Source organism: Oncorhynchus tshawytscha, linkage group LG27, assembly GCF_018296145.1.
Source record: "Oncorhynchus tshawytscha isolate Ot180627B linkage group LG27, Otsh_v2.0, whole genome shotgun sequence".
Taxonomy (NCBI): Eukaryota; Metazoa; Chordata; class Actinopteri; order Salmoniformes; family Salmonidae; genus Oncorhynchus; species Oncorhynchus tshawytscha.
Window position 1 is genome coordinate 18,624,371 of NC_056455.1, and position 26,301 is coordinate 18,650,671.

Consider the following 26,301-nt stretch of genomic DNA (forward strand, 5'->3'; position numbering starts at 1 on the left):
ATAAAATGCTTATAGCACACACAGGGAGATCTCGTTTATGTCTCAAATGCAAAGTTCTCTGAAGTTAACAATCAGGCAATATGTACATATTGATGCAAGATGAGCACGTGCATAGCTGTCATTTATTTTTCTGTCAGGTGTTGTATTGTTACGTTATGTTGCATTTGGTTTCGTTTACTGTATGTGAGACATCAGTTGTTTGAAGGCACAGTTGCATTACTTGAGAGAGGAAGGGCTATGGTTTCCTGTGCACGGATGAAGTTCAGGTGACGCCATGCAAAAGACGAATGAAACAAACTGCCGTGTTGAGATAATGACAAAACTATTTCCGTTGTGGAACATGATAAAGGTCTTTGGGGATACATTGTCAGTAATAGCAATACAGTAACATAAGAAGTACTATGTCATGAACAAAAAACACGGGCATACTGAGGTATTAAGGAATAGTTTTTCATACACATTACATCTTCTGTATGTACTGTCCATCACAATATCCCAGAGAATATCCCCCTTTATAATGACCTCAGAAGAACTCAGGTGTCAGGTTTTGGGAACATGTCTTTGAATTTTATTTTATTTGGTGTTGATTTAAACTCATAGAGCTTCAGTCTTAAAACTCAACCCCCACATCACATGTACAGTACATTTACAATACTGGTGCCAAGGTTAAAAGAATGAGGAGACTGACAGACATTATGTGGTTGCTTTCTGCCCTTTAGTGTGAAATGGATATGAACACAAACACACTGGCAACACAATCTCCAAAGCCAGTAGAGGAAGAGAGGGGACAGACACACAACAATAGAAAAGACAAGAACCATAAACAAAAAACACAAATACAAAACAAAAATGGAATAGTTAAATGTAACAACAGACCAAACAACAAACATCACCATGAACACATGACTGAACGGAACAAATATTCACTTCAAGAAGGCCTCAGCTGATTGACTTAACCTGGACAGAGAAAGAGAGAGAGATAACAAATGTTGTTAAGTGAAGCAGCTGGTTAAAGAGGACAATAAAACAAGGTAGATCATGAAGCTCTGATCTAAATGACTAGTAAGGTGACTTCATGTGCTCAGTCACAGAGACAAGCATAAATGAGTAACAAACACTCATCCCACCCACCTTTGTACCCTCCATTTCCAAAGAATCCAGTCAGTCCACCACCACCATATTTGCTTTCCTTCCCTCCTGCTCCTGAAGGAGACACACAGTCAGAGGTTTAGGTTTTGTTATTTCAGCAGACAACAAAACAAACAAAAATGCAACGGTGTTAATGGACATCCCTGGTTAGATGTAGGAACCAGTGGAGGCTGGTGAGGGGAGGATGGTTTACAGTAATGGCTGGAATGGAGTCAATGAAATGGAATGCAACACATTTCATTCCATTCCATCCACTCCATTCCAACCAATAATCTCCCTCTCTATACGATAATTACTATAACAGCTGGAATGGATCTACTCCATTCCAGCCATTACTATGAGCCGTTCTCACCTCACCAGCCTCTACTGATAGGAACTAATATGGTTATTCTGACAGAAGAGAGCAGGACTTTCAGTCAGGGAATGTGACTATATAACTTACCGTTACTGTAGGGGGCACTCTGACCTGCACCCAGCTGTCCTTGACCATAGCCTAAGCAGTGACAAGATGAGTCGTAACAATATTTACCACAAACAGGACACACAGACACAAGGGACATTTACAAGACACGCACAGAACACGCACAACAGACTAACACTGAAAAATGTGTGCTCTTCCTCACCCACATGCATTCACACCTTAAGCAGTTACCACACACATAATTTCCTGAGGCAAGCAGTGTAGGGGATGTGGTTGTGAGTGTGAGTTTAATCACCTGCTGGCTGTGCTCCAAAGCCCCCTCCGTTTCCTGAAATGACAAGAGACAAGTACCCACATGTAAATAGGAGGAACAACGACAAACACATTCAGACATACTACAGAAAACACACAAAATCATATATAGCACATGAGCAGACGGACGTGCGGACACACAAACACATACATATAGCGACAGACGACACATATAGGACAAACGGACATGTACCATTTTTGCAAGGTGGTTTCCCACCACCAGTCGCAGGTCCATAAGGCTGTGCACCCTGTTGTGCACCCTGTGGCAATCCACCGTTGCCTTTAGAGAGATAGTCAGAGACAGCAGAAGCAAGACAGGTTTAGAAAGAAATGACCACACAAACAAGCACATTCTACACACACAATCTCTGTCTCTCTTTCTCTCACACACACACACACACTACCAGTCTCACCATATTTGCCAGAGGATTTGCCTCCATCACCACCACCAAGGCCCAGTTGCTGAGCACCATAAGGGAAGCTTCCATCACCTGCTGGGAGAGTGTATTACAACAAGTGTATTTAATTGTGTCTAATACTGTTATAACAAGACCTCACATAATCATTCACAACCACACATCCACACTGTATAAGCAGGGTCACAAGTCACAGCAAGTAATTGTAATACAAAAGATTCCTTGGGTCACAATGCTCTTACCATCCAGTCCAGCAGTATTGACTGGGGCTCCATTGTAAGGAAGCTGACTGACTCCACCCCCTGTGGAACACCACAAGGGTCACTTATAGAGTCTCATCATCTGTCCTCCCACCCCACAGACCACATCAATGCATGGAAAACATATGACTCAATTATGGCATCAACTGTATGCAAATGTGTAAAATGACAATGATTACTGGCTTTCCTGTGACAGTGACCTTTGAGTCCCTCTGTTGCTGCTTCAGTGTTCATCACTGACTTGCTTTTTTCGTTGTCTAATCCTTCTCTTCATCTTTCTACTTTTCAGCCTCTCTCTACCTCTTTATTTTTCCTGACCACTCCATTTTTTCAGTCTTTTTTCTGCTTCTATTTTCTCTTGTTCTTCCTTTGTTCACCCTCCCCTCTCTTTAGAGTGTATTTACCCAGGCCAGTATCATGCCCCAGCCCTATAGGCTGAGCAACCCCGTAGGGCTCTGGGCTGTACCCGCCCAACTTCCCACCATCAGGCCACAGCCCAGCAGGGACCACAGGCTGGCCCCCATAAGTCAGAGCACCACCAGGACCAGAGCCAGCACCCCCTACAGACACACACAGGGTACTGCATGAAGGAGGAGGCATGCGAGTTAAACAAAAATGGATTACACAGAGCTGATCAGAGTGAGCATAGAGAGTGTGTCAGATGAGAAGTGAAACACAGAATGTGTGTATGATTGTGTGAAGGTAATCATCAAATGGAGAGACTTCAATTTGTTTCGCTATGTGTCCTTTAGAATGAAGATATATGTAGATGTCATCATCCAGATGATGTCATGAATGATGTGCTGAACATGCATATTTTGATGAGCTGGCATTCCTGAAACAGATGTTTTTCAAACATAACTGTCTGGTTAAAGGGGTCATCCATATGGTGCACGTTTATGGATTATCACATGATTATGGATGAATTGATCAGGTATGTTTCAGATGGTCATTCCCGATGGTAATTCGGAGTGTTTAGAGTGAGTGATTAGGTATTACACCGTGACATGTCCAGGAAGCGTTTCATTACTTTCGTTGGCATGCATGTTTTGGAGTGTGATGTTATTAGTGACATCAATTAGGGTGAAAGTTATTCTCCTTCCATGTGTACATCCTGCTTGTTGATGCAGAGGAATATTTTCAAGACAGGACATCTTCCCCTAAAGGAAAAAATCCACTAAGACAACTAGGAGATATTGACAAGACATGGTTGGCAGAACATTGGCATGGTTCTTCCATTTCCAGGGTGACTAGCGTCCACACTGTTACATTATTTCTCCTGTCCCTGTTGGATATCCTCCTGGCATCCAAGACCTGGAATAGCAGAGGAATAAAACAAACAATGAACCCCTTACATTACACCTGGCTGTGGTTACATTACAGGTCCCCTAAAATGTTGAAGACAACTAGGTCCACAGATATTACACAAGACATGTTACAGAACATTGGCATATTACATTACAGTTAGTGTCCAAATGGGTTACATTTTACACCTGGCGTCCACACTGTTACATTACACCTAGTGTCCACAATGTTACATTACACCTAGCGTCCACACTGTTACATTACACCTAGTGTCCACAATGTTACATTACACCTAGCGTCCACACTGTTACATTACACTTAGTGTCCACAATGTTACATTACACCTAGCGTCCACACTGTTACATTACACCTAGTGTCCACACTGTTACATTACACCTGGCGTCCACACTGTTACATTACACCTAGTGTCCACAATGTTACATTACACCTGGCGTCCACACTGTTACATTACACCTGGCATCCACACTGTTACATTACACCTAGTGTCCACACTGTTACATTACACTTAGTGTCCACACTGTTACATTACACCTGGCATCCACACTGTTACATTACACTTAGTGTCCACCATGTTACATTACACCTGGTGTCCACACTGTTACATTACACCTAGTGTCCACACTGTTACATTACACCTAGTGTCCACACTGTTACATTACACCTAGTGTCCACACTGTTACATTACACCTGGCATCCACACTGTTACATTAAACCTGGTGTCCACACTGTTACATTAAACCTGGTGTCCACACTGTTACATTACACCTAGTGTCCACACTGTTACATTACACTTAGTGTCCACACTGTTACATTACACCTGGTATCCACACTGTTACATTACACCTAGTGTCCACACTGTTACATTACACCTAGTGTCCACACTGTTACATTACACCTAGTGTCCACACTGTTACATTACACCTGGTGTCCACACTGTTACATTACACCTAGTGTCCACACTGTTACATTACACCTGGTATCCACACTGTTACATTACACCTAGCATCCACACTGTTACATTACACCTAGCATCCACACTGTTACATTACACCTAGTGTCCACACTGTTACATTACACCTAGCGTCCACACTGTTACATTACACCTAGCATCCACACTGTTACATTACACCTAGCATCCACACTGTTACATTACACCTGGCATCCACACTGTTACATTACACCTGGCATCCACACTGTTACATTACACCTGGCATCCACACTGTTACATTACACCTGGCATCCACACTGTTACATTACACCTGGCATCCACACTGTTACATTACACCTGGCATCCACACTGTTACATGACACATGACATGTTATATGATTATAACATCTTACCTCTCTCAATGCAGACTTTGAACAATTGTTATTTGTTTTGAGTAGGCCTAAGTAAGATCCTAAATTGGGATGTTATAACTACTTGAGTTGTTATGACAGCTTATGCAAGTTTTATAATGCACTATAATGCCTTATTTGCATATATACCTCATAGAAAGTGTTACTGACCTTCATCATCTTACTGAGAGCGAGTCAAGTTCCCATAGAGTAGAGTAGTTACCAGATTGAGTTATTATTTATGCTGCTGGTGATTCCCTGATCCACCTCTATGCAGACGACACCATTCTGTATACATCTGGCCCTTCTTTGGACACCGTGCTAACAAACCTCCAGATGAGCTTCAATGCCATACAACTCTCCTTCCGTGGCCTCCAACTGCTCTGAAATGCAAGCAAAACTAAATGCATGCTCTTCAACCAATCGCTACCCGTACCCACTCGCCCGTCTAGCATCACTACTCTGGACGGTTCTGACTTAGAATATGTGGACAACTACAAATACCTAGGTGTTTGGTTAGACGGTAAAGTCTCCTTCCAGACTCACATTAAGCATCTCCAATCCAAAATTAAATCTAGAATTGGCTTCCTATTTTGCAACAAGGCATCCTTCATTCATGCTGCCAAACACACCCTCGTAAAAGCGACTATACTACCAATCTTTGACTTCGGCGAAGTCATTTACAAAATAGCCTCCAACACTCTACTCAGCAAATTGGATGTAGTCTATCACAGTGCCATCTGTTTTGTCACCAAAGCCCCATATACTACCCACCACTGCGACCTGTATGCTCTCGTTGGCTGGCCCTCGCTTCATATTGGTCGCCAAACCCACTGGCTCCAGGTCATCTATAAGTCTTTGCTAGGTAAAGCCTGTCTTATCTCAGCTCACTGGTCACCATAGCAGCACCCACCCGTAGCATGCACTCCAGCAGGTATATTTCACTGGTCACCCCGAAAGCCAACTCCTCTTTGGCCGCCTTTCCTTCCAGTTCTCTGCTGCCAATGACTGGAATGAATTGCAAAAATCACTGAAGCTGGAGTCTTATATCTCCCTCACTAACTTTAAGCATCAGCTGTCAGAGCAGCTTACCGATCATTGCACCTGTACATAGCCCATCTGTAAATAGCCCATCCAACTACCTCATCCCCATATTGTTATTTTTTCTTTTGCTCCTTTGCACCCCAGTATATCTACTTGCACATTCATTTTCTGCACATCTATCACTCCAGTGTATAATTGCTAAATTGTAATTATTTCGCCACTATGGCCTATTTATTGCCTGACCTGCCTAATCTTACTACATTTGCACACACTGTATATATACTTTTCTATTGTGTTATTGACTGTACATTTGTTTATCCCATGTGTAACTCTGTGTTGTTTGTGTCGCACTGCTTTGCTTTATCTTGGCCAGGTCACAGCTGTAAATGAGAACTTGTTCTCAACTGGCCACCTGGTTAAATAAAGGTGAAATTAAAAAAAGAATGAGTTATTACTGGGGTTTATGAATGGTTACCTCCTGCTCCCTTCCCTGCCTTGCCTCCCAGCCCAGCAGCACCATCCGCTAACACTGTTGGGTACCCAATCCCTGAAACATAATTATAATCATCAATCAATTATAATTAGGTCTGTATGTGAGCGGGTCAGTTAGTTGGTCAGCCACCCACAGATGTTAGTTGATTGGCTATAGTTGATGAGACCTACCGGGTCCATAACCATTGCCTCCAGTACTAGCACCGTAGCCATTGCCATAGCCTGTGGAGAAGAGGGGACATGTTAAAATCCTTGACAAGAAAGCAGACATTTAGTCTCAAACAAAGTTCCCAAACAACAGTGCATGCAGCTTTCCAGCTCCTCTAGCTTTAGCGTGGGCTTGTTTAATGTTGTGGCAGAAGTTTTCCCCAACAGTACGTCCTGTAAAGGTTAACAGATAAGGACAGGTGCATGCCATGTACAGACAGACAGACAGACAGACAGACAGACAGACAGACAGACATGACAGACAGACAGACAGACAGACAGACAGACAGATGCCGAATACCTGCAGGCACTGCATTGGCCCCACCAGCTGGGCCTCCACCTGCATGAGAACAAAAGAAGTCGAGGTCACTTCCTGGTCGTACAGACCCTGAGGATCTGTCTTCTCTCATTTAAGATCACTTCTCAGTGACAACTTTGGTGCAGTTGTCTTCCGTCTCTAGAGAGGCAGCTATGTTTCACACTGCTACTGTAATCCTCAGTCATTCCCAACATATCTATTGAATGTCGTATTTCATCGTCAATGCCTCAGCTCTATACTTCAGTTTACAGTGTCCTCCAACTATAGTTATATATTTTAAGGAATTTGACCTTAATAAAGGAATTTGACAAGGGGAAGCATGCTGACTCACCATTCCCATAGCCGTTGCCCGCTCCAGCCCCGGGGTATGCTCCTCCCATTTGATCACCATTACCTGTGATGACAACCAAAAAACATTAGAGCACAGCACATCATTCTTAGAGAGAGTACTGTGGGATATTTCATAAAGAGAAAAGAGGAGATTGGCACCTGAGATCAAAAATCGAGTAAAGAAGATGGCAAATGGAAATGAGAGAGAAAATGAAAGGTGGGAGAGATAATAAGAGAGTAAGAGAACCAGAGAAAGATAGAAAATTAGAACTAGAGAGTGCAAAAGTGTGATAATTAATAGGCCTTACCTGCTGATTTGCCTGCTCCACCCTGGGGGTATCCTCCTGCTCCACCCTGGGGATATCCTCCCTGTCCCAGATTAGCACCTGAGAGAGAGAGAGAGAGAGAGGAAGAGGGCAAATGAGAGTGAAAGACAAAAAATTGAATAGAAAGAGAGAGAGAGTGAGAAGAAAGAAAGAGAGAAATAAAGAGAAAAGCATGGCAACAAAGTAAAAGGCTCACCACCGCCAGCTTTGCCTTGTTTTCCTGCTCCACCCTGGGGGTATCCTCCTGCTCCAAGTCCCAGATTAGAAATAAAGAGAAAAGGGCAAATGAGAGTGAAAGAGAAAAAAGAGAATAGAGAGAGAGAGAGAGAGAGAGAGAGAAGAAAGAAAGAGAAATAAAGAGAAAAGCATGGCAACAAAGTAAAAGGCTCACCACCGCCAGCTTTGCCTGGTTTTCCTGCTCCACCCTGGGGGTATCCTCCTGCTCCACCCTGGGGGTATCCTCCTGCTCCACCCTGGGGGTATCCTCCTGCTCCACCCTGGGGGTATCCTCCTGCTCCACCCTGGGGGTATCCACCTGCAGATTCCACCCAAATGAGAGTGAAAGATAAAAAATTGAATAGAAAGAGAGAGAGAGAGTGAGAAGAAAGAAAGAGAGAAATAAAGAGAAAAGCATGGGGTAAAAGGCTCACCACCGCCCTTTTCCTTGTTTTCCTGCTCCACCCTGGGGTATCCTCCTGCTCCACCCTATATCCTCCTGCTCCACCCTGGGGGTATCCTCCTGCTCCACCTGGGGTATCCTCCTGCTCCACCCTGGGGTATCCTCCTGCTCCACCCTGGGGTATCCACCTGCTCCACCCTGGGGGTATCCACCTGCTCCACCCTGGGGGTATCCACCTGCTCCACCCTGGGGGTATCCTCCCTGTCCCAGACTGGCACCTGAGATAGAGAGCAAGAGCGAGAAAGGGGGAGAAATGGATTTGGATAGAAAAAATAGAAAGACAAAGATAAATAAAGAGAGACAGAAATAGAAAGACAAAGATAAAGAGAGACAGAAATAGAAAGACAAAGATAAATAAAGAGAGACAGAAATAGAAAGACAAAGATAAATAAAGAGAGACAGAAATAGAAAGACAAAGCGAAAAGCTTTGCCTGCTCCATTCTGGGGGTATCCTCCTTGTCCAAGACCAGTTGCATTACTCAAGCGATCATCTACTTTTAAATGAATTTCAATTACATCACCTAACATGCATTAGAATGTGCTGTGAAGAGATAACATGGAACCTGTGGCCGGTTTAGTTTCCAATGATTTTCTTTATGCAACAGAATAGTGAGCCATCCATTGAAAGGAGAGAAGATGTTGGTTAGGTTTCTGTCTGTCAGTGTCAGTTCCATTACCTGCTCCATAGCCGTTGTTTCCTGCCCCAGGGTAGCTGCCTGCTCCAGCACCGTAGCCTGTGGAATAAGTCAACAAAGCTCAGCACAAAACCCTGTGATTGACTTGAGACTGAGCGACACGATCCCTAAACTCATCGCATTGTGATTGACCCTGTTACCTGTGGAGGAAAACATACAGCGAGCACTCATCACATAATGCTGCTATTGGCTCCAAGCCTGCAGAGCTCAACATCCATGCACATTACATATCACTGTGATTAGGCCGTAGCCTGTGACACTCAACATCCATGCACATTACATATCACTGTGATTAGGCCGTAGCCTGTGACACTCAACATCCATGCACATTACATATCACTGTGATTAGGCCGTAGCCTGTGACACTCAACATCCATGCACATTACATATCACTGTGATTAGGCCGTAGCCTGTGACACTCAACATCCATGCTTACGACATAACTGTGACCAATCAGAAAGATATGTTTACACAAATCCAAGCCACAGTGAAAATAAGACAAACCTGCAACTCAGGTCAAATTTCAAGTCAACCATCCCTAAAGCAATTCATCAAAAGCTTCCAGTGTGCTTCTAGAACACAAACATAGAGCCAACAAGACCGGTGCATCATTCATAGAGGGTAATATCATATACAGTGCCTTTGGAAAGTATTTAGACCCCTCAACTTTTCCCACATTTTGTTACCTTATTCTAAAATTGATTAAATCGTTTTTTCCCCTCCTCAATCTACACACAATACCGCACAATGACAAAGCAAAAAGAGGTTTTTAGACATTTTTGCTAATTTATAAAAAATATAAACGTAAATATCACATTTACATAAGCATTCAGTCCCTTTACTCAGTACTTTGTTAAAGCACCTTTGGCAGCGATTACAGCATTGCATCTTCTTGGGTATGATGCTATAAGCTTGGCACACCTGTATTTGGGAAGTTTCTCCCATTCTTCCCTGCAGATCTTCTCCAGCTCTGTCAGGTCGGATGGGGAGTATCACTGCACAACTATTTTCAGGTCTCTCCTGAGATGTTCGATCGTATTCACATCCAGGCTCTGGCTGGGCCGCAGCCTGTGGAATAAGGACATTCAGAGACTTGTCCCGAAGCCACTCCTATGTTGTCTTGGTTGTGTGCTTAGGGCCATTATCCTGTTGGAGGGCCGTTATCCTGTTGGAAGGTGAACATTTGCCCCAGTCTGAGGTCCTGAGCACTCTGGAGCAGGTTTTCATCAAGGATCTCTCTGACTTTGCTCCGTTCATCTTTGCCTCGATCCTGACTAGCCTTCCAGTCACTGCTGCTGAAAAACATCCCTACAGCATGATGCTGCCATTACCATGCGTCACTGTAGGGATGTTACCAGGTTTCCTCCAGACGTGAAGCTTGGCATTCAGGCCAAAGAGTTCAATCTTGGTTTCATCAGACCAGAGAATCTAGTTTCTCATGGTCTGGGTGTCCTTTAGGTGCCAATTGGCAAGCTCAAGTGGGCTGTCATGTGCCTTTTACTGAGGCGTGGCTTCGGTCTGGCCACTCTACTATAAAAGCCTGATTGGTGGAGTGCTGCAGAGATGGTTGTCCTTCTGGAAGGTTCTCCCATCTCCACCTCCCTGACCAAGGCCCTTCTCCCCTGATTGCTCAGTTTGGTAGAGCGGGCAGCTCAAGGAAGTGTCAAGGTTGTTCCAAACTTCTTCCATTTAAGAATGATGGCAGCCACTGTGTTCTTGGGGACCTTCAATGCTGCAGACATTTTTTGGTACCCTTCCCCAGATCTGTGTCTAAAAACCTGTTTTCGGTTTGTCATTATTGGCTATTGTGTGTAGATTGATGAGGATTTTTTATTTATTTAATCCATTTTAGAATAAGGCTGTAATGTAACAAAACGAGGAAAAAGTACTGAATACTTTCCTAAGGCACTTGAGCCATTGACACAAACTGATCACTACAAACGGCAGTTAATGGCACATGCAGGTGGATATAACACACAGACAGCTAGATTGTATGGGGTTAGCTGTTTTGGTTGCTTTAGCACCCTGTCCATTGGGATCTCCCACTCCTTGACCATATCCTAGAGACCACAACAAATGTTACTCAACAGTGCTACCTACACAATATTACAGCCACAAAGAAAAATAGAAAAAAAAGGACAGACACAGAGGTTTACCATTGCCTTTGGCTCCCTGATCACTGGGAACTCCAGCTCCTGGACCATATCATGGGGACGACTAAACAAGTTAGCTCTGTAGCTTATAATATATAATGTCCCTCTGTTATAGCGCTTGCAACACTAAGAGTTGTGAGTTTGATTCCCACTGGGGCCACCCATTTATAAAATGTATGCATGCGTGACTAGAAGTTTCTTTGGTTAACAGTGTCTGCTAAATGGCATATACTGTATTATTATATATTATATGTCCGGCTCGAATGACCATGAAAAACACCACCACACAGAGAGTGGTTTAAAATAAGAAACATATCACCCTGTCTCCTCCTACTGTGTTATTGTCCTTACAGGGGACCCACTTTATTTTGTAGGTTATGATAATGTGTGCCATCTAGTTATTTGAACTCAGAGATTTAAACTGGCATTACCATTGCTTTTAGCCCCACCATTGGGAACTTCAGTTCCTGGACCATGTCCTGAAGACCGCAAAAACTGTTATTCAACACTGCTTATAGAAAATCAAAACCACTTGCATAAACACAACACATGTTGTCTGACACGGACAGACAAGATGCACAAAGACTGACAGAGACACACAGACAAGGTATCAGAGGTTTACCATTGCCTTTGGCTCCCTGATCACTGGGAACACCAGCTCCTGCACCATATCCTGGAGACCACAACAACGGTTACTCAACACTGCTTATAGACAATTGATCAAAACCACTTGCACAACACATTTTACCCTTGATCCTAGTATTTCATCACATAGCTTATAGCCGTGCACAAATATCTAGCAAACACTAGCTGGATGTGTTCAGGCGCTTATCACCAATACTCTTCTAAAGATAGAGTACCATACAGCATGCAACACAGACAGGCAGGGTATCAGAGGTTTACCATTGCTTTTAGCGCCGTTAGGTGCTCCAGCTCCTGGACCATATCCTGGAACCACAACAACTCTTACTCAACACTGTTCTACAATTGACTAGGCCAGCATCCATGGATCGGTCAAATTCTACAAAATGCTCAATGAACTGGCAACAGGCATGCAAAAATATGTTACAAACTGTAACATTATCACACAGCATGCAGCATCCTGCTCGACCTCAACTTTGACATGGACGACAAACATTGAAGACAGATGTAGACACAGACAGGGTAGCAGATGTGTACCATTGGGTTTAGCACCCTGACCATTGGGAACTCCTGCTCCTGCACCATATCCTGAAGACCACAACAACTGTTACTCAATACATGTTACTCAACATAAGTTCTCTGTAGATCTTATCATCTGAGATTCTGTACCTTATTTATAATAAGAGATGCTATAGCATTTCACTGTAATAACATGTTTAATTGGCCTGATGGAATGGTTCAGAGTACTTAAATGTCTGGCTCGAAGGACCAGGAAAAAGAGTGTCACCCAGTGATTAGTGGACTAAGAGAAAGGTGCCAGTTTACCTCTAAAGTGACAGAGAAATAGAGACTGATGAAGACTCAGAAAGAGGTTTACCATTTCCTTTACCACCGTTGGGTGCTCCAACTCCTGGGCCATATCCTGGAGACCACAACAACTGTTACACAACACTGTCAACACTGACTTATTGTGAATAATCACTTGCATGAGCACAAAACATGCTGTCCTGGGACCTTTCCCCTCAATGTTCAGGAGTCACATCGCACCAACGTTTGTAGCACATATCATGCAACATACAGTCAAAGAAGCTCCACTTTGATACAGAGAGACAGAGTGTGACACAGACATGTTATCAGAGGTTTACCATTGGCTTTGGCTCCCTGATCATTTGGAACTCCTGGACTATATCCTAAAACCAACAGCTCTTATTCAAAACTGTTCTAAAAATGACCAGACCATGCAAGCATAATATGCCACAAACATTGGCATTACCACACAGCATGCACCATTCAGCTCAACCTCAATTTTGAGATAGAAAGACACATATTGAATAGGGCCGTAGACACAGACAAGGTAGCCATAGTTTACCATTGGGTTTAGCACCCTGACCATTGGGAATGCCAGCTCCTGGACCATATCCTGAAGACCACAACAAATGTTATTCAATACAAGTTAGCTCTGTAGATCTTGTCATGAAAGATACAGCAATAGAGATACGGACTCTGACATTTAGTGATGGTAACATAGGTTTACCACTGGGTATAGCACCACTGGGTTTAGCACCACTGGGTTTAGCACCACTGGGTTTAGCACCACTGGGTATAGCACCACTGGGTATAGCACCACTGGGTTTATCACCACTGGGTATAGCACCACTGGGATTAGCACCACTGGGATTAGCACCACTGGGATTAGCACCACTGGGTGCTCCAGCTCCTGGACCATATCCTGGAACCAACGACAACTCTTACTCAACCCTGTTCTACAACAGACCAAACCAGCATCAACATTTAGTGTTATCACACTGGCTTGGGCACACTCTATCTGTCAAAGGCCTCAATATGCTAATTCTAACAAACAGTTGAGGTTACAGACATGCAGCAATGCATCACAAAGGCAGAGACAAACAGACAGGGTATCAGAGGTTTACCATTGCCTTTGGCTCCCTGATCACTGGGAACTCCAGCTCCTGGACCATATCCTGAAGACCACAACAACTATTATTGAACACTTGTCACTCAATACATCTTGGCTCTGTACTTATTATAAACAGAAGTGATGTATCTTATCATAAGAGAGCAACAAAGAAACATAGATGGAGATAGACCTGTAACACTCAGAAAGAGGTTTACCATTGCTTTTAGCACTGTTGGTAGCTCCAGCTCCTGGACCATATCCTGGAACCAACAACAGTTGTTACAACAGCAAAACATAAATCAAAAGCATTTGCAAACACAATGCATGCTGCTCTTGACACAGACAGACAAGTTGCACAAAGACTGACAGAGACATACTGATAGGGTATCAGAGGTTTACCATTGCCTTTGGCTCCCTGATCACTGGGAACTCCAGCTCCTGGAACATATCCTGAAGACCACAACAACTGTTACTTAGCGCTACATTCTCAAATCTATTCAAATGGTCTTGACACATAAACTGACAAAGACCTACTCATATCGGTATCACCAAACATGCAATACAGTGAGAGTGTGTAGATCACCTCTGACACAGGGAAATAAACAGAGAAACAGAAACAACTACAGGGCATAAAAAGTTAAACATTTTTAGCACCAGATACAGTAGGAACTCCAGCTCCTGGACTATATCCTGGAGACCACAACAACTGTTACTCAACACTGCTTATAGACAATTGATCAATACCACCTGCACAGCACATTCTGCCCTTGATCCTAGTATTTCATTGCATAGGTTATAGCCATGCACAAATATCTAGCAAACACTGACCTTAAGGCGCTACAGTGGGTAGTGAGTATGGCCCAGTACATCACTGGGGCTGAGCTCCCTGCCATCCAGGACCTCTATACCAGGCGGTGTCAGAGGAAGGCCATAAAAATGGTCAAAGACTCCAGCCACCCTAGTCATAGACTGTTCTCTCTGCTACTGCATGGCAACCGGTACCGATGCACCAAGTCTGGAACCAACATGAACCTGAACAGTTTCTACCCCTAAGCCCTAAGACTGATAAATAGTTAGTTAAATAGTGAGTCTGGGTAGCTGTATGTGGGTAGCTGTATGTGGGTAGCTGTATCTGGGTAGCTGTATCTGGGTAGCTGTATCTGGGTAGCTGTATCTGGGTAGCTCTATCTGGGATAACTGTATTCACCCTTTTGCACCAACTCTTTTGACTCATCACATATGCTTCTATTACCGTTTATTATCTGTTCTGTCGCCTAGTCACCCCGGACACCTGCACATCAACTCTGTACTGGTACCCTGTGTATATAGCCAAGTTATCGTGACTCGTAGTGTTTTTAATTCATCCTTGTTTTATTATTTTTCTATTTGTCCCTCTCTGCATTGTTGGGAAGGGCCCGTAAGTAAGCATTTCATTCTTAGTCTACACCTCTAGTTTATGAAGCACGTGACAAATACAATTTTGATTTGAACACTAGCTGCTTGTGTTCAGGAACATAACACCAATTTTGTTCTAAAGATAGAGTACCATACAACACAGACATGCATGCATAATATGCTACAAACTTTGGAATTACCACACAACATGCACCAGAAAGCTCAACCTCAACTTTGAGATAGAAAGACAAACAGTGAAGACGGACGTAGACACATACAAGGTATCAGAGGTTTACCATTGCCTTTGGCTCCCTGACCTTTGGGAACTCCAGCTCCTGAACCATATCCTGGAGACCACAACAACGGTTACTCAACACTGGTTATCTCTGTAGATATTATCAATGACCATTGAGTTCTGTTACAAGTAATGCAAGATACAGCAATAGAGAAATAGAGATAGAGACTCTGACATTTAGTAATGGTATCAGAGGTTTACCTGGGTGTAGCACCACTGTGATTAGCACCACTGGGTATAGCACCACTGGGTATAGCACCACTGGGTATAGCACCACTGGGTTTAGCACCACTTGGTATAGCACCACTGGGTATAGCACCACTGTGATTAGCACCACTGTGATTAGCACCACTGGGTTTAGCACCACTGTGCATAGCACCACTGTGCATATCACCACTGGGCATATCACCACTGGGTTTATCACCACTGGGTATAGCACCACTGGGTATAGCACCACTGGGTATAGCACCACTGGGTTTATCACCACTGGGTATAGCACCACTGGGTTTAGCACCACTGGGTTTAGCACCACTGGGTATAGCACCACTGGGTATAGCACCACTGGGTATAGCACCACTGGGTTGAGCACCACTGGGTTGAGCACCACTGGGTTTAGCACCACTGGGTATAGCACCACTTGGTATAGCACCACTGGGTTTAGCACCACTGGGTATAGCACCACTGGGTATAGCACCACTGGGTTTATCACCACTGGGTTTAGCACCACTGGGTATAGCACCACTGGGTTTAGCACCACTGGGTTTAGCACCACCGGGTATAGCACCACTGGGTATAGCACCACTGGGTATAGCACCACTGGGTGTAGCACCACTGTGATTAGCACCACTGTGATTAGCACCACTGTGATTAGCACCACCGGGTATAGCACCACTGGGTTTAGCACCACTTGGTATAGCACCACTGGGTATAGCACCACTGTGATTAGCACCACTGGGTTGAGCACCACTGGGTATAGCACCACTGGGTTGAGCACCACTGGGTATAGCACCACTGGGTTTAGCACCACTGGGTATAGCACCACTGGGTATAGCACCACTTGGTATAGCACCACTGGGTTTATCACCACTGGGTATAGCACCACTGGGTTTAGCACCACTGGGTTTAGCACCACTGGGTTTAGCACCACTGGGTATAGCACCACTTGGTATAGCACCACTGGGTATAGCACCACTGGGTTTAGCACCACTGGGTATAGCACCACTGGGTGTAGCACCACTGTGATTAGCACCACTGGGTATAGCACCACTGTGATTAGCACCACTGGGTATAGCACCACTGGGTTTAGCACCACTTGGTATAGCACCACTGGGTATAGCACCACTGTGATTAGCACCACTGGGTTTAGCACCACTGGGTTTAGCACCACTGTGCATATCACCACTGGGCATATCACCACTGGGTTTATCACCACTGGGTATAGCACCACTGGGTTTAGCACCACTGGGCATATCACCACTGGGTTTATCACCACTGGGTATAGCAGCACTGGGTATAGCACCACTGGGTATAGCACCACTGGGTATAGCACCACTGGGTTTAGCACCACTGGGTTTAGCACCACTGGGTTTAGCACCACTGTGCATATCACCACTGGGCATATCACCACTGGGTTTATCACCACTGGGTATAGCACCACTGGGTTTAGCACCACTGGGCATATCACCACTGGGTTTATCACCACTGGGTATAGCACCACTGGGTTTAGCACCACTGGGTTTAGCACCACTGGGTTTAGCACCACTGGGTATAGCACCACTGGGTATAGCACCACTGGTATAGCACCACTGGGTTTAGCACCACTGGGTTTATCACCACTGGGTATAGCACCACTGGGTTTATCACCACTGGGTTTATCACCCCTGGGTTTAGCACCACTGGGTATAGCACCACTGGGTTTAGCACCACTGGGTTTAGCACCACTGGGTATAGCACCACTTGGTATAGCACCACTGGGTATAGCACCACTAGATTTAGCACCACTTGGTATAGCACCACTGGATTTAGCACCACTGGGTATAGCACCAATGGGTTTAGCACCACTTGGTATAGCACCACTTGCTATAGCACCACTGTGTATAGCACCACTGGGTTTATCACCACTGGGTATAACACCACTGGGTTTAGCACCATTAGGAACACCAGCAACTGGACTATATCCTGAAAACCACAACACTGGTTAGTAACCACCACATACCGTGTAAAGAATGCATGTCTGAACACTGCGTAAAACTGCATCAAATCCACAAAAGCAACAATAAAACTATTTCAATAGGGAAGTTAGGCATCCAGTCAAAATGTACAGCAACAGTGTACTTAAAAATCCCTAACAGATCATAGCAGGTCACCAGCTGATATCCATACACTAAACAGTGATATTTGTCAGAAGGGCAATATCATCCAGAAATACCAGCATCATGCAATACTGTACGTAGCGGACAGAAGGAGTAACAGACAGAGCCGCAACAGACAGACACAACAGACAGAAAAACAACAGACAGAGCAACAACAGAAAGAGCAACAACAGACAGAGCAACAACAGACAGAGCAGCAACAGACAGAGAAGCAACAGAAAGAGAAGCAACAGAAAGAGAAGCAACAGACAGAGAAGCAACAGACAGAGCCGCAACAGACAGAGCCGCAACAGACAGAGCCGCAACAGACAGAGAAGCAACAGACAGAGCCGCAACAGACAGAGCCGCAACAGACAGAGCCGCAACAGACAGAGACAGAGCCGCAACAGACAGAGCAACAACAGACAGAGAAGCAACAGAAAGAGAAGCAACAGAAAGAGAAGCAACAGACAGAGAAGCAACAGACAGAGAAGCAACAGACAGAGCCGCAACAGACAGAGCCGCAACAGACAGAGCCGCAACAGACAGAGCCGCAACAGACAGAGCCGCAACAGACAGAGCAACAACAGAAAGAGCAACAACAGACAGAGAAGCAACAGACAGAGAAACAACAAACAGAGCAACAACAGCCCGGGCAACAACAGACAATAACAACAGACAGAGAAGCAACAGACAGAATAACAACAGACAGAGAAGCAGCAGATAGAGAAACAACAGACAGAGAAACAGACAGTAACAACAGACAGAGAAGCAACAGACAGAGTAACAACAGACAGAGTAACAACAGACAGAGTAACAACAGACAGAGAAGCAGCAGATAGAGAAACAACAGGCAGAGTAACAACAGACAGAGAAACAACAGACAGCAAAACAACAGACAGGGAAACAACAAACAGAGTAGCAGAGGTTTAACATGGGGTTTAGGTTTAGCACCCTGACCATTGGGCACTCCACATCCTGGACCACTTCATAGAGACCATAATACTGGTTATTCAACACAACCTAAAACAGGGTATTCAGCAGCTATCTGATTGTAATATATTTACTGTAACGTCATATCTTCCTGCTGTTAGAGTTTAAACTTTTGACAGAGACAGACACACAGAGATAGAGTAGCAGATGTTTACCATTGGGCTTAGCACCCTGTCCATTGGGCACTCCAGCTCCTGCACCATATCCTGAAGACCACAACAATGACTCATTAGGTACAAAAATATATACAAACAGACCAAACACGTGACATAAAAGCTAACATATTGACAAGTTGTTGAATCGGTACGTTAGTCATGGGCATGCAGTCTTAGCGACACTTGTACTGCAACTAATATGAACCATACATAGACTTCAGGAACCCAATATGACACAGCATATTGAACACCCCAGCACGCAACAAGCAGTGTTCACTATTAAACTGTGACACTCACTCTAAACGAAAGCTAAACTGAGGATGTAGCAGAGACTCTATATTTAGACTGTCAGAGTCAGGGGGATGAATTCGGATTAGCATGTAAGTCAGAGTTTTGAATGAACCAAGCCGTCCTCTGTGGCGCAACACTGATACATAGAACAGACACCAGGGCACAGACACAGACAGGATCACACACACTGAGCTACAGACGGGACGACAGGCAAACACACAACAGGCACCAGGGCACAGACACAGACAGGATCACACACTGAGCTACAGACGGGACGACAGGCAAACACACGGTTGCCTTTAGCACCCTGTTCAATAGGTTGCTGTGCTCCACCATCACCAGTCCCTAAACAACCAGTATACATGTTATGCAATCGGTGGGTCTAAACCTGAATGCTGATTGGTTAAAAGTGCATTCTAGCCGGTGTCTATTCCACAAGTTTTCACCTGCTAAATCTATACACATTTTACCACACTCACATACTTTCACTACACACATCAACATGTTCAGCTAAGAAGTCAAGTAAATATTAATTGAAGGTCACTTCAAGTTTTTTGTCACAACTGAATGAAATGCTTTTCCAATCTGGACATATTAAATCATTAGGTGAAGAGCAACATTCATAAACACTTTTGGAAGGAAATCATAGACAAACAACAGGAAGATGATATGCATCCCAGTTGACAACTAACAATGGGATGACTGAAAAAAATAGCAGGTGAAGAGGAGTCTCTAACGAGCCCCAGTCCAGCTTGTATTGTAGGTCTATAGTTTGTCTCCCTGTCCATCTGATATCGTAGGTCTATAGTGTTTGGCTCCCTGTCCATCTGGTATTGTAGGTCTATAGTGTTTGGCCCCCTGTACATCTGGTATTGTAGGTCTATAGTTTTAGTCTCCCTGTCCATCTGGTATCATAGGTCTATAGTGTTTGGCTCCCTGTCCATCTGGTATTGTAGGTCTATAGTTTTTGGCTCCCTGTCCATCTGGTATTGTAGGTCTATAGTTTTTGGCTCCCTGTCCATCTGGTATTGTAGGTCTATAGTGTTTGGCTCCCTGTCCATCTGGTATCGTAGGTCTATAGTGTTTGGCTCCCTGTCCATCTGGTATCGTAGGTCTATAGTTTTTGGCTCCCTGTCCATCTGGTATCGTAGGTCTATAGTGTTTGGCTCCCTGTCCATCTGGTATCGTAGGTCTATAGTTTTTGGCTCCCTGTCCATCTGGTATCGTAGGTCTAGTGTTTGGCTCCCTGTCCATCTGGTATCGTAGGTCTATAGTTTTTGGCTCCCTGTGCTACAGGACCAAGACTTTTGCCCTCTTTCCCAACAGGCACCTGAGGTTCTAGACTTTTAGCAGCCTGTGACTCTGGGACCACAGAACCAACACCTTCGGAACCCTGTGGCAGCTGAGCTACTGGACCTTGACCCCCCTTCCCATCTGCCACTGCAGCAGGTCCATAGCATTTGGCTCCCTGTGCTTCTGGAGCAGCAGGACCAAGACTTTTGGCCTCTTTCCTAATGTTTATCTGAGGTCCTAGGCTTTTATCCCCCAGTGTATGGGATGCCACAGGACCAGAACTTTTGACCCCTTTGCCATTTGGAGCTGCCAGTCCATAGCTTTCGGCTCCCTGTGCTTGAAGAACAACAGGACAAGGGCTTTTAGGCCCCTTCACATCTGGCAATGCAGCAGGTCCTTGGCGTTTTGCTCCTGATAAATCCTGTGCCACTAGACCTTCACCCTTATTACCCTTTCCAGCAACTCTTAAACCCCCCGCAGAGGCACCTGGCAGAAAAAAGACACACAACACTGACAAGATGAGGGGCGATCGTCCGAGATTAACGATGGGCCTTGGTTAAAGGACACATCATCAGCCGTATTAAGACACAGACTAAGACCAACAACAACAGATGACAACAAAAGCCACAAGGGAAACAACAGACGCAAAATAGACTAATGTGAAAATATACTCTCTGACGGCATCCACTGGCATAAACACACGCCCACATGGAGGTCACACACCTAACAAAGCATTTCCATCAAAACTCTAGAACTTCAATGGCACACACCAAGACCAGTCTCCATGTGACATTTATAGATGAAGACACACAACAGTCAACATCAGTGGGTGACAAATCCACCTGATGGACAGTGAGAAACTGCAGAAAAAATGCCGAAAACACAGACTTGACGGACAAGCCGGAGATCGTTTACAGGGACAATTACACAAGAATCTTAGTGGCCAGGGCCATAGTGGTTCGAGTATTGGACTAGTAACCGGGAGGTTGAAGATCAAATCCCTGAGCTGACAAGGTAAAAATCTGTCGTTCTGCCCCTGAACAAGGCAGTTAACCCACTGTTCCTAGGCCATCATTGAAAATAAGAATTTGTTCTTAACTGACTTGCCTAGTTAAATAAAGGTAAAATTTTAAAAAATTAAACATCCACAAGACTCACAAAACATCCACATCAAACCATAAGCCCATTGGATATACCAGCAACTCGAGCACTGACGCTGAAACCTTGAAAGCACTTAGTAAGTATAGAGAACCAGATCAGAGACTTAGAACCAGATCAGAGAAGAAGGAAAGGCCACCAGGTGCACGTATGAAATGTTAAGTTCTAGACTAATTATTATAAAGAGATGACATGAAAACAAGGAAAGCGAGGTTTACCCTGTTTGGATGGTTTAGCACCCTGTCCAGTGGGAACTCCTCCAGCTCCTGCAGCATACACTGGAGACCACAACAGTGGTTATTCAAAAGGATTCACCCAAAAACCAACCAATAAAAAGACTGCCGTCTGAACCCCAAAATGAAGCTAGAATTCTATATGACAATGTGATTTCAAATATCATATTGAAAATAGAATACTTTGATCATTGTTAGGAGTCACTTTCTAGTGATTGGTCAAGAAGACCCAGGACAAACACATGCTATTAGAAAAACCCAAATCCCTATACAAAGTTGGGAACAAAACCCACAACCACAACATGCTGACAGGGGCTGTGATCCACACATGGCAATAGATATTGGCATGGTGTCTCAATAGCATTCAAATAAAACTATGACTGAAAATGATACCTACACCATATGTAGACAGTATGTGAACTTACACAATCAATATCATGATTGTGGCATAATGTGTCTACATGCAACATGCACCTTTATAGAAACTGAGACAAAGACACACATAGACAGACAAACACACAGGGTAGCAGATGTTAACCATTGGGTTTAGCACCCTGTCCATTGGGCACTCCAGCTCCTGCACCATATCCCTCAACACTGGCGACTATAGGACGGACTCATGCAGATACGATGCTCTGATCCATGAACATAACCATACACAGACACACCCACTTACATACTTTACTACTAACACAATTCCAATCACACCACAACAAAATACACTGCTCAAAAAAATAAAGGGAACACTAAAATAATACATCCTAGATCTGAATGAATGAAATATTATTATTAAATACTTTTTTCTTTACATAGTTGAATGTGCTGACAACAAAATCACACAAAAATGATCAATGGAAATCAAATTTATCAACCCATGGAGGTCTGGATTTGGAGTCACACTCAAAATTAAAGTGGAAAACCACACTACAGGCTGATCCAACTTTGATGTAATGTCCTTAAAACAAGTCAAAATGAGGCTCAGTAGTGTGTGTGGCCTCCACGTGCCTGTATGACCTCCCTACAACGCCTGGGCATACTCCTGATGAGGTGGCGGATGGTCTCCTGAGGGATCTCCTCACAGACCTGGACTAAAGCATCCGCCAACTCCATTGGTGGATGGAGTGAGACATGATGTCCCAGATGTGCTCAATTGGATTCAGGTCTGGGGAACGGGCGGGCCAGTCCATAGCATCAATGCCTTCCTCTTGCAGGAACTGCTGACACACTCCAGCCACATGAGGTCTAGCATTGTCTTGCATTAGGAGGAACCCAGGGCCAACCGCACCAGCATATGTTCTCACTAGGGGACTGAAGATCTCATCTCGGTACCGAATGGCAGTCAGCTACCTCTGGCGAGCACATGGAGGGCTGTGCGGCCCCCCAAAGAAATGCCACCCCACACCATGACTGACCCACCGCCAAACCGGTCATGCTGGAGGATGTTGCAGGCAGCAGAACGTTCTCCATGGCATCTCCAGACTCTGTCACGTCTGTCACATGTGCTCAGTGTAAACCTGCTTTCATCTGTGAAGAGCACAGGGCGCCAGTGGCGAATTTGCCAATCTTGGTGTTCTCTGGCAAATGCCAAACGTCCTGCACGGTGTTGGGCTGTAAGCACAACCCCCACCTGTGGACGTCGGGCCCTCATACCACCCTCATGGAGTCTGTTTCTGACCGTTTGAGCAGACACATGCACATTTGTGGCCTGCTGGAGGTAATTTTGCAGGGCTCTGGCAGTGCTCCTCCTGCTCCTCCTTGCACAAAGGCAGAGATAGCGGTCCTGCTGCTGGGTTGTTGCCCTCCTACGGCCTCCACCACGTCTCCTGATGTACTGGCCTGTCTCCTGGTAGCGCCTCCATGCTCTGGACACTACGCTGACAGACACAGCAAACCTTCTTGCCACAGCTCGCATTGATGTGCCATCCTGGATGAGCTGCACTACCTCAGCCACTTGTGTGGGTTTTAGACTCTGTCTCATGCTACCACTAGAGTGAAAGCACCGCCAGCATTCAAAAGTGACCAACACATCAGCCAGGAAGCATAGGAACTGAGAAGTGGTCTGGGGTCACCACCTGCAGAACCACTCCTTTATTGGGGGTGTCTTGCTAATTGCCTATAATTTCCACCTGTTGTCTATTCCATTTGCACTACAGCATGTGAAATTTATTGTCAATCAGTGTTGCTTCCTAAGTGGACTGTTTGATTTCACAGAAGTGTGATTGACTTGGAGTTACATTGTGTTGTTTAAGTGTTCCCTTAATTTTTTTGAGCAGTGTATATATGGCTGCCCATTTGAAAGAATTTGGCAGCTGTAAAATAAAGACAACCATTGATGGTAAGTAGATAGACACCGGTTAATGCACTGAGAAAACAACATGCATTTACACCATGTCTGAATGAATCAGCGAAAGGCATAAATACGGATTACACAGAAGAGATTGAAAACGGCAACACGAAGAGCAGACATGAAGGCACAAACTGAAAAACGCAGGTAAAACAAACAAACACGAATGCGGACACAGACGGACACAGCAGGATTGGAAAGTTTACCCGGTTTTGGTCCCTTAGATCCCTGTCCATTGGGATACCCAGCTCCAGCACCTAATGTTTTCAAAGGGGCACTGTCAATTGGAATGATCGAACTCCACATGCAGTGTATGAGGTACAGAGGCTTTGCAGCAATCAACCACTTTGCTTGTACAGATGTAGGATCTTAATTCCAGCCAGTTTGCTACAGCAGGAAAATAATCCTGCTGTGACAAGAAATGTGAATTATTATGTGGATTAGAATTCATCTTTAAGAGTAAATTGACGCACCTGTGCATCAATCTAAGTAACATTATAAAAAAATCCCCAACAAAACCAGTCAGTTTAATGGATATTTATGTAGGGGTTAATACATTTTTTGTTAGGGTAAATTAAGTCTGACATTTCAAAGTGGAAAATAAATTAAAACTCAACATTTTTAAATTAAGATCCTACATCTGTAAAGCCAGTTTACAGATGCTTGGTGTCTATGTAGGACCCAGCTGGCTAATGTACACTGTACAGTGTACAGTATGCAGATGACAATTTGTAAGATGCGCAATATGGAAATCCCCACTGATTTATTGATTGGGATTGACAGTTTGTTCAATGAATTAAGTGCTTGAGGGGTGAGCTGTAAAAGATATGAACCCTGGCTTGTAAAATAGTAGACTATAGTATTGGCCTTTAGATGGTTCAGGCCAGCAGGGATTGGCTGCTTACCTGGTCGTGGATAGCCTCTGGCTCCAGCTCCAGCCGCGTAACCTAGCAACAAGACAAGTAGCAAGGTCAAAGGACATGCAACACATAACTCTTTACATCATGTCATTTAACCACATAACCACAAACAGAAAGCTTAAATCTCCACCCCTGGAGTTATTATTATTTTATTCCAAGGTTACATTCTGGTTTATTAGATGAGAACCAATCTGCACTCACAGACAATGTCACAAATTCAACTTAACTATGATCCAACAGACAGAGACAGAGGAGCCGGTCTTGAGGATCTTAAATATTGTGTGTTCTATACAAACAAATGCCAGGTAACAGAACAAACACGTACCTGGCTGTGTGCCATAGCCATTACCACCGTATCCTGACAAACACAGACAAACAGACAGATGATGTTTACTCGGCATTGTTAGTACAAACTTTGGAATAAAACATCTCTTGTCCTGAATGTCACACTCACCTCCACCTCCACGTGGTTTCCCACCCTGTGAGCCCAGCCCGGCTCCCGTCCCCATTCCTTGGCCATTTCCTGCTCCCAGACCAGCACCTACAATCAGACAAATGGGAAGAAGTCATATAATGTAGACATGTATTAAAATAAATGAATGAATATTTAAATCAACAAGGAAAACTGCTGCAAGAGTTAGACATTTTTGGCATATAACCATTGTGGATTTCATGTAAACCTAAGTTACTAAGACATTTCATCTTAACAAGCCTGTTCAGAGACTGTTTGTTAAGTAAAGTAGTAGACATTACCATAGCCTCCCTGGCCTCCGTTACCATATCCTCCCCTACCCCCGGCCCCTCCTGGGCCTCTGTATCCCCCTTTAGGAAAGACAGTGGAGACAT

The 26,301-nt window shown here is 44.4% G+C and overlaps 1 protein-coding gene across 1 annotated transcript; it reads right to left on the bottom strand.

Moving 5' to 3' along the window:
* Nucleotides 1-691: 691 nt before the first annotated feature.
* LOC112259247 lies at nucleotides 692-26,301 on the bottom strand. Its single transcript, XM_042307112.1, has 32 exons — nucleotides 26,209-26,301; nucleotides 25,910-25,996; nucleotides 25,781-25,813; nucleotides 25,441-25,482; nucleotides 24,742-24,792; nucleotides 22,730-22,780; nucleotides 22,177-22,236; nucleotides 19,217-19,267; nucleotides 15,719-15,769; nucleotides 14,427-14,477; nucleotides 14,243-14,287; nucleotides 14,041-14,091; nucleotides 13,479-13,529; nucleotides 12,987-13,031; nucleotides 12,647-12,697; nucleotides 12,371-12,415; nucleotides 12,090-12,140; nucleotides 9,297-9,353; nucleotides 8,772-8,837; nucleotides 8,356-8,475; nucleotides 8,137-8,184; nucleotides 7,923-8,000; nucleotides 7,616-7,678; nucleotides 7,267-7,305; nucleotides 6,930-6,980; nucleotides 2,541-2,600; nucleotides 2,296-2,373; nucleotides 2,076-2,162; nucleotides 1,866-1,898; nucleotides 1,592-1,642; nucleotides 1,132-1,203; nucleotides 692-957 (listed from the first exon to the last, which is right to left on the bottom strand). The coding sequence occupies exons 1-31, from the start codon at nucleotides 26,299-26,301 to the stop codon at nucleotides 1,162-1,164; spliced, it is 1,782 nt and encodes a 593-aa protein (XP_042163046.1). The 3' UTR covers nucleotides 692-957; nucleotides 1,132-1,161.

Bases quoted from the DNA above. Each gene is read 5' to 3' on its own strand.
- LOC112259247 (XM_042307112.1), bottom strand. From the start codon at position 26,301: ATGTCTCCACTGTCTTTCCTAAAGGGGGATACAGAGGCCCAGGAGGGG. The intron at 24,793-25,440 runs GTAAGCAGCCAA...TGAAAACATTAG, and splicing joins CAGAGGCTATCCACGACCAG to GTGCTGGAGCTGGGTATCCC. The intron at 8,476-8,771 runs GTGGATACCCCC...TGGAATCTGCAG, and splicing joins ATACCCCCAGGGTGGAGCAG to GTGGATACCCCCAGGGTGGA.